The sequence below is a fragment of the Sparassis crispa genome, assembly GCF_003851025.1.
Source record: "Sparassis crispa DNA, contig_000007F, whole genome shotgun sequence".
NCBI classification, from domain to species: Eukaryota; Fungi; Basidiomycota; class Agaricomycetes; order Polyporales; family Sparassidaceae; genus Sparassis; species Sparassis crispa.
In genome coordinates this window covers 1,199,863-1,212,196 of record NW_020939754.1, presented here as the reverse complement: position 1 = coordinate 1,212,196, position 12,334 = coordinate 1,199,863, and the positions used below count along the sequence as shown (strand labels likewise).

At 49.7% G+C, this 12,334-nt stretch overlaps 4 protein-coding genes across 4 annotated transcripts; 1 reads left to right on the top strand and 3 right to left on the bottom strand.

Moving 5' to 3' along the window:
- Positions 1–266: 266 nt before the first annotated feature.
- Positions 267–556, bottom strand: SCP_0804040 (hypothetical protein; the record flags this gene model as incomplete). Its single annotated transcript, XM_027760994.1, has 2 exons — positions 267–321; positions 411–556. 2 exons carry the CDS (start codon positions 554–556, stop codon positions 267–269), a joined length of 201 nt encoding a protein of 66 aa, XP_027616795.1.
- Positions 557–7,013: 6,457 nt separating this feature from the next.
- On the top strand, positions 7,014–9,918 carry SCP_0804030 (hypothetical protein; the record flags this gene model as incomplete). The annotated part of the gene is made up of 5 exons (XM_027760993.1): positions 7,014–7,121; positions 7,171–7,590; positions 9,459–9,520; positions 9,580–9,655; positions 9,712–9,918. The coding sequence occupies 5 exons, from the start codon at positions 7,014–7,016 to the stop codon at positions 9,916–9,918; spliced, it is 873 nt and encodes a 290-aa protein (XP_027616794.1).
- Positions 9,919–11,101: 1,183 nt separating this feature from the next.
- On the bottom strand, positions 11,102–11,335 carry SCP_0804020 (hypothetical protein; the record flags this gene model as incomplete). Its single annotated transcript, XM_027760992.1, has 1 exon — positions 11,102–11,335. One exon carries the CDS (start codon positions 11,333–11,335, stop codon positions 11,102–11,104), a length of 234 nt encoding a protein of 77 aa, XP_027616793.1.
- A 205-nt stretch (positions 11,336–11,540) lies between these two features.
- SCP_0804010 (hypothetical protein) lies at positions 11,541–11,897 on the bottom strand (the record flags this gene model as incomplete). Its single annotated transcript, XM_027760991.1, has 3 exons — positions 11,541–11,647; positions 11,700–11,829; positions 11,880–11,897. The coding sequence occupies 3 exons, from the start codon at positions 11,895–11,897 to the stop codon at positions 11,541–11,543; spliced, it is 255 nt and encodes an 84-aa protein (XP_027616792.1).
- Between the last annotated feature and the right edge of the window lie 437 nt (positions 11,898–12,334).

Here is a 12,334-nt window from a genome sequence, read left to right as displayed (position 1 = left end):
ACGTCTGTGATCCAGTGATGACTACGAAATTTAGTTCTTGACGCTCGCCGTGCCGGTTTTGAGTAATAGTCAGTAGCGGAACATACGAGTGCACGTGAATCAGTATTCCGATTAGACTATTGCTGAAGGAACGATGATCCGAGACAAAGCAGGGCTACCGACGCAAGGCGAATAGGAGGATGCGGCCTTGTTGAACACTTGAACGTTTGATTTGGTGCTATCTGCGTCCTTAGGGGTGAAATGGGCACGCCCTGCAGCGCACACAATCAGCCTTGGTGCTCGGACATAGTAGTTGAAATTCGAGCACGGATGGACGTAAATCTGTGAGGCCGAGCAGAAAATGTAAGAGACTGCAAATTTGCCAACGAGCAGCCGCAGTCAACATAGACAAATTTCTCTGTGAGACGTACCTCGGAGCATCTCGTACCACCACAGCGCCACACGTAGCTCGCAGTCCTCCACCGAGTTCTACCGTGGCCAACCAATTATCCCAGGGATTCCTCGGCTCAACCAAGTGGTCACAGAGCAACTCATGCTCTTCTGAGTGGGCATTCATGTCTAATAGATACAACGAAAATTGTGAACGACGCGCCAACTTCCTGGAGGATCGCGGAAAAGATGAACACGCACCAACAAATGCGGCAGACGATATCCCAGATTTCCCAGCTCCCTGTGGCTTTCAGTTTATCGCAAAGTAATGGATATGAACCTCATAACTTAGAACGTGGTAGGGAGAGAATTTGAAGTTTTCTACGAAACCATTGGAGCGGGAGCAAGGGTTTAATTGGTGTCGTTTGGCGAGAGTTGGCGAGGCGATGTGGCCGTTCTGGTTGCCGCGCCGCCGCTTCCGGCGACCACCAGGCACCTTTCCTAGCCATACTGCAGCGCGGTGTTGGCCGCCTTTCAAGCTACTAGTATTCGGCGCACGGCCGGTCGACATGGACTGTATGGAATCCTTTTGCATTGAATCTCTGGAACCTGGGTTGAACCTGTCTTGAATCCAGGTTGAATCCAGGTTGAATCTTGAAACCTATGAAACTATGAAACTATGAAACTATGAAACTATGAAACCTTGAACCCTTGAACCCTTGAATCCACGTTGAATCTTGAATCTGCTTGGATCCCTAGCAAGTTTGTTTCGGAAGGATTCCAAATTTTCTCTCGAGTTTGCGGTGCGAAAAATCTCGCATGCATTCGGGATACTTCTCGAAAATTTGTCCAATGCCGTGGACAAGCTCCTGACCTAGGGAGGTACGACTAAGGCGCCATACGGCGACAAGGTGGTTCCTTATTTCAAAAACAACGAACCTCGACTCCTACAAGTGGTCAGAGTCGTCGGAACGCTGACATGACCTTCGGTGATAGTAAAAGGTTCTCATCATGGTTTTTGCAATGCACGCGATGACAGGGCGGAGGAAGCTGACTTGCGGGCCGAAGTATGTGAGTCTGTGTGTTCCCTCTATTTCGCATTTCGTGCTGCTCTTGTCTGCACACTTCGGGAGTCTGTATTTTGAAAGATGCTGATCGGGGCTGTTGTCTGGCTGTGGTCTTGTGTGTCGGCTGGATCACGCATTTGAGTGCCTCCTGCAGGTTGGAGGGTGTTCTTTCTATTGCAATTCTATCTTGATGTTGGCCTGCGGCGTCACACATCACACTTTCAGAGGTGGTTGTTTATGAAGGAAAAGTTTTATTGACTCGCCTTCGTGCGCTCTCCAACGGCGGGAAGTGACACGTGACGTGACGTCGGGTCACGCATCGTTGAACGCTGGGTTTTGCACCCGCGGAGACGACTGTCAGAGAGAGACTGAAGCGTGGGCGAGTCCAGAGGACAACTCATCCCAATCCATTAACCAATAGAAGTGCAAATCCGTTGGGAATCACTGGATGTGGTCTGCTGTGGATGGCCTCGGCAGCCGTATTTAGCATGGAAATTTGCTATACCACGCACTTTCGCTGAACGTCGCTCAGCAAAGTCTGAAAGCAGACATGGAACAAGAGATTTTGCATTGTTTGGGATATACCAATATCGAGGACCGCTGAGAAGAGAGATATTATTTGCAGGAATCCATACAATGCCATGATCACTCGCTCACAGGCAATTGAGGGCTTGACATGCTACGCATTCGCAGTGTACTTGGATATATAACCGGCTTCATCACCCGCATTCCATTGCTCAAATCGTTCTGTATATTCGCGGAGGCCGATCGACGGAAGCATACTCACGAGCGCGGAGTCAGAATGTGGGGTATGGCAGTTGTGTCAGAAAAGGTCGCGTCGCTACAACAGGATGCGCGTTAACCCAGATCAACTTCGAATGCCAGCTTTCTTTCTTGATTCAATCGATTCAATTTTCTTGATTCCTGGTTCTCCCATGGCATCCTACAGGGTCGTGCTCCCTCTCCAAAACCGCCATCTTCCAAGACGTCCCCCTGGCCTCTCGCTTTCCTCATCGTCTGCTTCTAGCGTCACCATTAAGCATCACGACGTCTAGACTCGATAACTCGCCACTGCATTGCATATCGTTCAATACTCTTTTGCCTTCCCACATTTTCTATGTCTTCTATAGACCACTACCCTAGACTTCCTCCGTATAACTCTCGAACTTGTTTCCGATATCATCCCTACCCAAGAGTTCGTCGGCGCTATGATCAAATCAAACACCTCAAGGTGCGCTGCAAATGTCTCTTCGATTTTCTCGAGACAGATATTAGTCACACGCATTATTCAGAGCAAGAACGAGAATGAAGACGATGCGAGAGAAATAATACTGGACTCGCAGCCGCCCCCAATTTACCTGGTATGAAGTGTGGATGTCGCGTCCACCCCATGACTGACAGCATCACACTTTTTTCTGTACGTGACAACAGCTCCCTGTGAACGGGGTTAACGCTACTTCAAACGATGACGTGTCGACGCTCAGGCTCGAGGTTGACGATCGGGCTTCTCAGCACGCGGGAACTGATGCTGGACAAAGGCAAGAAAGGCTGCATGCTGTGAAGAGGTGGTTTGCCGTGAGTGTTGTCGATCCTTGTGCTTGCGACATCCTTCTCACGAACTTCTGGAATTTAGAATGCTGTGCTTGCTTTATGGCGCAGGTGGTCGGTGCTTCGCGCGGTGCGGTCGTACCTTTCTGCGAAAGCGGAGTAGCCTTTACGAGTAAATGATACTGGCTTGATTCACACAAAATCGCCACAAGAGGTCGTTGATAATCTTGGATATTAGCTTGTATTTATGTATCTATCGTTCCTTCGTCTTTCCCCAAGCTGATAGCAGTCTATGAGGCTCAAGTGTGCAGAAATGATTATTCCCTTCCACCTATCCAAAGCGTGGCATGCAAACTGACGCAATACAGCTATAACTGACCTGATGCTGAGTCCATTTGATCACATTTGTTTCCTCTTGAGCGGTTTTCTTTATGTCCAGGTGAGCCTTTCATTTTGGAGTAATAAATCCTTGGTACGACGAGTTGGTAATGTGTCGGTATGGAGGTCGGGAGTGGGAGTATTTAGGTGGAGTAAGTATGTTCGTGGGGTGTTTTGGTTACGAGTGTGAATTTATACTATTATGTATCGTGTCAGGTTGAAGTATGTAGGATGGAGAGGCCGTTCTGGCTGTTAGCACTAGGGTTGCGCAGTCGTGAGTGCGATATGGGTTGTTCCATTTTGTGGATGGATAGTGGATCATAGTAGCGCTGACAGTGTGAGCTGTCATGTAAGTGCTAACCAGCTCCGTACAACATCCTATCGTCTCTCGGTTGCTCAGGATATCGCTTCGTCAACAAGCCAAGCTGATTCCGGTATTGGAAGGGGCTCGGCATATTGATGACAGCGAACGAGAGTAGGGCGCAGAGGACGGAGTCGAGATGAGCTGGGCGGAGTGGCGACCTCAGATGCTTAAAAGCGCTCCTGGTTGAGCCCCTTCGTGCAACAGTGGCTAAATGTGCACCCAGTTCGCCTGGAGAATGCATGGTGTTCGACACAATATGTTCATGGTGAGTAAGGTGAGACCATTGTTTGCGCCGGGGCACATTTGGCCATCTCCTGATCGCGGGTAGATCGATTGTGGACCCACAGCAACGATGGTGTAGTATGATCCATCGTACAAAAATCCACAGGTATCCGGCACATTATATCTCTGTGTCTGCACAACCTCAGAGGCTTCCATTGGGCCAGGATAGTAGCTCCAATAGGGCCCACCAAGCACGTCATGGTTGTCAGAACTAGGAGCAGGAGGAGCGAAACTGTCATCAGAGGACAAGACAATCCCTGGTGACCAGCAGTGGATCCATGCACACAACTCGCTCGGTGTGAAGGTCGGGCCATGATAGGCATCGCGCGTCTCTATGGGCGCTTTCCACCGTGCTTCGCGCACAACATGACCGATAGGCTGGATATCCGGTGCGGCCAGCTCTAAAAAGAGCATGCTTATAATTATTGATGTATAGTCCTTTACATAAACAATTATAGGCATGCTCTTCCTAGAGCTGACCTGTGGAGGGATATACGGACATTCCAACACTATGTCTGAAGGAGTGCGAATTTGAGGACGTACACGAGGTATCGGAAATAACATCCACGTTTCCGTACCTTACCACCTTACGTCTCCGCAGTGTGGACGTGAAGAAACCGCAGATGCTACAGTGGCAGGAGATGCGTCAGCGAAGAAGAAAAGTACAACTCCAGCTAAGAACTCACGCGAGAATGTGTCCACATTCCATTTACACATGTCATACACTGCCCAAACCTCTACGTCCTCTTCCAGCCGATAGGCCACAGTGACGTTGATGTGCGTCGGGTGCACGATCTGCGGCGACGGACGCCGGGTCGCATGTTGATGGACAATGCGAGCCATGTGTCGGCCTGATGTGCAGGGGGTGGCGGACCTGTGGTGGTTTAAAATGCATAGGACTAACGTGTGTGACCTGACGTGTTTTCAACCGGATTTTCAGCTTCAGGTCGAACATAGGAGACGTAGAAGTGGATTAGGAAGCTCTATGAGAGTGAGTTTCACTAGGCGTAAGGGTCGGAATGCGCGACGGAACAGCTGTTGAAGTCAACGAGGTGAAGCGAGAACGAACAAACCACCTCTTATATATCTGGCCCACGCCACTAAGGACAAAGGTTTTCCATAATGGGAAGGTAATCCCAGCAACAATAGGACCAATTTCCCTGTTGCTTTTGATGGCGAAAGCCAATGACATCATCAACTGGGTGCTTGCAAAGCGGCCATGCCATTGTAAAGAAACATGCCGTTGGTAGGGTGCAACCGTTCGTACGTAAGTGCTTATATGAAAGTTGTTAGACGAAACCGGCGAGAAAGAAACTTGATGCCTGCTCACGAGCGCTCTGCATATAACCAGCTCTAGGGAGTTGGCAGATCTACACTTAGGATGCGGTGACATGCATCCCAAAAATTGACCCGGATACCAACAATGTCAGAGAAAAGAAACTTCAACATATGCCGTTTTATTTGCATCTGTAGGAAATGGAGTCACATCTGGATTTTTTCTTCGAGTGTCCAGGAGGCTGTAGTCGACTCCTGTCGGTGTATGCCCTCTAGTCCTGAAATTTGAAATAATTGGATAATGTAGGATGGAATTTAGTGAACGCATCCGCGCAAGCCTGAGATTTTCCCTATTCCTCGACATTTAACAATTACGACAAAATCTGTGCGGAAGGACTCGGCCTTAAGTTGAGGTTATAATGAGCATGTATCGGAATGGGAATGCCTGCAGGAGCAAGGTAGACTCGTCAGACTCGAAGGAAAAAACTCTTCGACTGAAGCGGAACGGCACCGACTCCTCAGCAGACCAAACAGCCTGGTCAGTCTCATTCACGTTTTATATGGGCTTCAGAAAACACGCAGGGATACACCAGACTCACGATGCATTGAACAAGCCCTTGCGACTGGGCTCGGGGCTCATCCTCATATTTCAGTGTCGGTGTACACGTCGGTAAGATCTACGATCTGAGGCGGATCGGTAGCACTTGAGGTTAGGGTTGTCTGTGCCTTGGAAGTCACCCACTACTTACTCAACGTTAATGGGTTGCAGTACGGCACTCTGACTATCACATAGCTCAGTAAGTGTCTAAGACTAATACTCCGACCATGGTACCTCCGGGTCTTCTCTCTCGGAGACTTGGCTGTTGGTATTCGGCGAAGTCAGCTTCTTCGCTCACCCTGAGTCGTTTGGCAGGTGCTGTTTTGAATCGTTGACGTTCTACGTCCTCCATGCACCCGAAATCTTTTTGAATAATGGCTCCCTGTGACTCATGCCTCTGTCTACGCTCCCGATTCCAATCCGACATGGATTTCCCCCGGCGCCTGGGAAAAAGACGCCTCCATAAAACGGATGCTTGCCAGAATCTAGCTCGTCTGCTAGGTCCGAATTCTATCGAAGTTGTATCTTCTTCATGACGTCGTGGTTGACCCCAATTATCCAATCAGCACAGGGCAATGGTACTCATTCGGATTCGCCACAGTGTGACGGACGTAACGGACGTCCATTAATGGTCGTGGAGTTGTATCCTATTTTCTTGTTAGGTCCACTGTGTTTCCGTTCTATTGTTCCAACAAGGTTATCGTTCTGTAGCGATCGGGAGCCAAGTCCTTGTTCTTCCGTGTGACCACCGGCCGTCGAGGTATATAAGACGCGACATCTATCTCATATGCTCCTCAGACCATTCACTGTTCATACACACATGGATTACCCACTTCTCCATAATAAGATAGACCCAGTTCAAACCCGACCACTATCACGTGACCCATTTTGTCACGCTTACATTCTTTTGGCGGACGAGAAGGAAAGAATTTCTTATTTCTCAAGCATCATCACCTTCAAGGTAAAAGTAGGACCACAATCTTATTAAGAATATTTTGCTTCAAATAATTGTGGTCTCCGACTTTTGAGAAATCTCACACACTGAGAGAAATAAGATAAAATTTTACAATATGGACATGTTAAGTAATTACCACATTTCTTGCCTGTGGCGACACGATCCTTCTCCACTTTCATGGCGAAACGAAAGCTCGCGCACCGGCGCTCTATTGCAAACCTCGGGAACCATGCAAAAAAAAGAGTGTGCCAAAGACAGGATAGTGAAAAGGAAAACAAAGAAAATGTGAGTAAGTTAGTGCAATCTAGGCTTACAATACTCACCATTACTACAGGAACCACCTTCCGAACTTCTCGCCCAGACCGCAGATAGTTGCGGGGATACATCACCTGCAGATAAGCAGTGCACGACATCACACAGTGTCAGCGCCAGGGCAATACCACCGAGCGCCGGCACTGGCATGCATGGGCCACTTGCATTGGAACTCTCTGGCCACGAAGGTGTTGTGGAACAATATCAGATTCAAAATGCAGAGGACACTATGACTGTACCTGATAATGCCAGTGCATTCCCTACATCCAAATCACATCCCTACATACCTCCACCCACCATTGAAGATGCAAATTCTGCTTTAAGCGACATACTGGCATTGCTCCGGCCACGGCGGAAAAATGGAAAGGGAACAAAGCCATTTGATGGTGATGATTTCCTTCATCGGCGCATGGAGCAGATGAGAATGTTGCTGTGGTTCTATGTCAGTGGAGAGCCACCAGCCTGGATTGATGCATCATTCAAAGTTGCATATGCATACCAGAAAGGTGACTTCATTGCAAAGGCTTTGCGCACGTGGACACGCATTCTTGGCTGACCGGCATAACCTTCCAACCAATCCATATGGGAAATGGAACAACTCAATGCTACAGAAGGGGGACCTAGCATCAGCAATCGGAAGACACCTGCAAAGTATTGGCAAATATGTTCGTGCTATGGATGTTATGGAGTTTGTTAACAGTGCGGAGACACAGAGTGAATTTGGACTCACAAAAGGTATTTGTCTCTCAACAGCCCAAATGTGGATGCATGCAATGGATTACCGCTGGCGCAAGACCCCACATGGACAATTTGTTGATGGACACGAGCGTGCAGACGTTGTCAATTACCGGCAGGAAATATTTCTGCCATTAATAGCCGAGCTGGAATATAACGCACGTCGTTGGAGCCGAGATGGTCTTGAGGACATTGATCAGAATGAACCTCAACCTCGTAATTGCCGTATGGTGTTTTGGTGGCATGATGAGTCAGTCTTCTATGCAAATGATCGTCGCTCAGTGCGTTGGGTGCACGAAACTGAAACCGCAGTGCCGCAGGCAAAGGGAGAAGGCGCATCAATCATGGCGGCAGACTTTGTCTCGGCAGACTATGGCTGGGGGCGCTCTAAAGATGGGACCAGATCAACCCGAATACTTTTCAAACCGGGAAAGAATAGAGAAGGCTACTTCACCAATGAACGTATCCTCGAGCACTGTACAATGTTGATGGACATAGCATCAAGAGACTATCCAGATGATGACCATGGTATAATACTCGACAATGCACCAACTCACCTGAAACGCGCTGACGATGCACTTTCCGCTCGCAAAATGCCCAAATTCCCACCAAAACCTGGCGCTCCAAACTTTGGTGTTATGACAAATGTTATTGGCGAGAATGGCAAACCTGTATATGGCACTGATGGGAAGATCCTCAAACGATGGATGCGAATGACAGAAGGAAAGTTTGCAGATGGCAGACCACAATCCTTGTACTTCCCACCTGGTCACGAGCGCGAGGGACTCTTCAAGGGTATGGCAAATATCTTGGAAGAACGTGGCTACAAGGGTGTTCAAAATTTGAGATATGAATGCCCCAGTTTCAAATGCCCCCCTGGACAGGAAAGATGCTGCTGTAGAAGAATGCTGTACAACGAACAAGACTTTCGAGATGTCGAGACATTAGTGGAGACTCACTGCAAAGCTCGTGGTTTCCATGTGATCTTTCTCCCGAAATTTCACTGTGAGCTCAATCCTATCGAACCTTGCTGGGGATTTGCAAAACGTGTATACCGCCAGTTCCCGCCTTCAAAGTTGGAGGCCGATCTTGAGCGCAATGTGGTCAAGGCATTGGATGCAGTCCCACTCGAAAGCATGCGACGGTGCGTTCATCAATTCTGATGTGATGTGATGTGACTCAGATCACACACAGCTTCTACACTCGCGCACAACGCTTCATGGATGCTTATCGCAAAGGTTTGAATGGTAAGCAAGCTGCATGGGCGAGCAAGAAATATCGCGGCCATCACATCCTCCCAGAGAGCATCCTCGAGGAACTTGAAGCTGCAAAGATATAACTTATATTCATAGTTCAACTATCTTGTATACTTTCATTCTTGTGTATATTCACTATGTTTCTACCTCATACACTGAGAACGCTGACTCATTTTATGTCGACGCTCCTGCCGCTGTCGTGCGTTCAGTGCCTTTTCGGGACTTATCCAGGCGCTAAGTGGGTTGCACGTGAGGTGTCACAGTGTGACGATAGTGGTCGGGTTTGAACTGGGTCTATCTTACGAAATACGCTCTTCAGGTGCTTCGCGCGCCACGAATCGCGCACGTTGACTTTATGACAGGCCCATACTCGGCGCAACGGTGTGTTCTTGTGTTCTTTCCCCATGTTGCGCCATTCACGCCTTCCAACTAGCTCCTAGGTTATGTCGTGGCGTTGAGCACAAGGTCTACGGCTTAGTGCCTACTGCGAGCGCGGCTAAGGAGATCTGTAGAAGGGTACGTCGTGGATGAGTGTGCCTTTATAGCTACTAACCTCAGTGGTTGTCATGCAGGATCACCGACTGGATGAACAGAATGAGTTCATCCGTGCAACGGCCACACCCTCCTTCCCAGAGGCAGGGAATTCGGCAGCCGGGCGGTTCCTGCACAACGGCCGGATGTCCTGCCTGCGAGATAGAGGTGGCGTGCGCGGTGAAAGCATGTTCAAACTGGGAGTGATCTCCTGGTGGGAGAGGAACGACACTGTGATAGTATTGTGAACGGTACGGATAGGTGGCCGTTCCAGTTCAGAGTCCTTCGCATGGCCGCCACTATTGCCGCCACTATCTCCGTGCTGCCGCATCCCCCAAAATGCCCGTGCAAGGCCGTTGTGACCCCTTCACTCGAGACCAGGTCTCTGTGGTCAATGGTCTCTGCTCCTCCATTGTTCCACATGCGCGCGGCCTGTCAGCCTCCCTGCAGTCATGACCTTTTGTTGAGGTCGGTCTCCCGGAGCTTTTGGCGAAAATTAGGGTGGCCTTTGGATAGGTCAGCCTCCCCGCAGTCGCTACTCACATCGGCCAGTGACGGTCATCTTCTACGCGTCACCTCGCTACCAGGTGCTCTACCGTGCACGCGGCTGATCACCCACATTCTGGTCCATGCATATACTGTCCTGCTTTTTGCTACATTCCCTCGGCATCAACATCACAACCGTGAGCGGTTCGCGCGATACCTCTTCCTCTACCCCCTAGGTGAACAACGCCCGAGTTCAGTCTTCAGATCACACAATAGATCAAGTCATCCACATGGCGTAGAGATATCTCATGCTGCAATCCCCAGTCCGGACGCTCTATATTTCTAAACCCATATCATTCTCACGAGGCCGCAGTGTCGACTTCCTTTCTCCAGCCTGTCGAATGTCTTGTTTCGCCACTTCTGCACGTTATCAACTTTGTAGCGAGTTACATACAGCAAGATACATTAGTTTGCATATGTTGGAGCAGGCCATTTGACCGCTGGCGCTGGTGCCGCCACTAGTCTTGAGCGATTAAGGACAATACCAGCATCATCGCTTAGCTTGGAAGAAATGAATACGGGTTTGAGAACTGGTCCATCCCTGGTCGATTTCTTGTGTCCGCAGTACATCTACCTCGGTAGAGAAGCCGTCTAAGTCATCGGCGAGAGGTTTACGCTGACGGGCATGTACCTTTCCGCAACAAACTGCACGCCACAAGAAAATATGCGCAATTACGAGACCACCGCGCGACAGGCATGCAAACAGCGCAGGAGTTCAAAATCATCCCGTTCCTCTAGCTAGACGCGCACGATGGACGACATCCAGCGGTGAGACGGAGAAGTCGTGAACTTCATCATAAAAAGCACAATGTCGGTCTATTACTGCTCGTCTCCGAAAGCTTCGGGGTATGATGTACTAAAGATATTGCATGAAATGGCTCCCACTCACGCCACCTTCTTGCTGCCATACCGATACGCCTCGACCTTGGCAGCCTCTACGACGCCCTCCGCCTCGACCTGCTCAAGCATCTTCTTCTCCGTCGCGGCGAACTGCTCCCTGCTGAGGCCGGACATCTTCAACTCATTCATGCGCGGGCGGTGCTCGAGGTACTTGATGTCCGTGCCAAACAGGCGGTCGCACCAGCGGAACGACGTCGCGAAGTTGTTGGTAAACGCCATGTGGTGGAAGTCGTGGTGTTCCGCACCCGCCCAGAAGGGAAGGATGTGCTGCAACGATCACGGGAAGTCGTACCCGCTGTGCGCATCCACGGCCTGGAAGAGGCGTAGCGTAATCCACACGTACACTGTGAATATATGGAGATCCCTCTTGACGTAGCAATACCCCCATGGTCCGAGGATCGTGCCCGCTCCCAGGATCATGACCTCAGCCGGGTGCGCGCACTCGGCCGCGAGCCCCAAACGGCGACGGGTATTTGTGGAGGATGTTGTGGATGTGCTTGTACAGCGGGCCCCAGTGGAGCGCCTGGTGAGCTGGGGCGTCGCTGTCAGATCCGGGCGAACGAAAGAAAAATCGAAAACTGACCGAAGAAATGGAACATATCCTCAAAGACGAAGAACAAGGCAACCTGGGGCACCATGATTTGCCACGATGGGAAAGGTACCTGCCAGGTGGACATGCCGAACATCTCTGCCATGGGATGGAAAAGCCAAATCTGTAGCTAGCGTGACGGTATGTTCAAACTGCATATCCGTTGTAACTCACCACCGGTAGCTCGACCATGAAATGTGAGTAGAGGACCTGCTTTGTGCAGTCCCACTGTTCTTGGACCGTTGGGATGCGGTCAGGCTGCAGCTTCCATTTCTGGAAGTACGACGTAGCGTCTATGACTCGGAAGATCTACAAATCCCAGGCAAACAGTTTGAGGGTAAATCACGGGTTGGAGTGTGTGAATTTGCGAGACAGGCAGCGACCGAAGTACACAATCTAGAAAACTTGCTGAATTATTCGGAGAATTTTTGTCGCCATAGTGAGGATACTCAATTGGTAGATGCTAGTACGTGTTGTTTGTGTCTTGAACTTGCTTGGTCATACTCATGCCCTCCAATTCATGCACCCAGGAAGAGCACTTAACGAAACTGCGTGATTTCTCTTGCATTCGTAGGGTAAGGAATCATGGTCAATAAGGTCCATTGCTCATGTCAATTACTTGCGCAGAT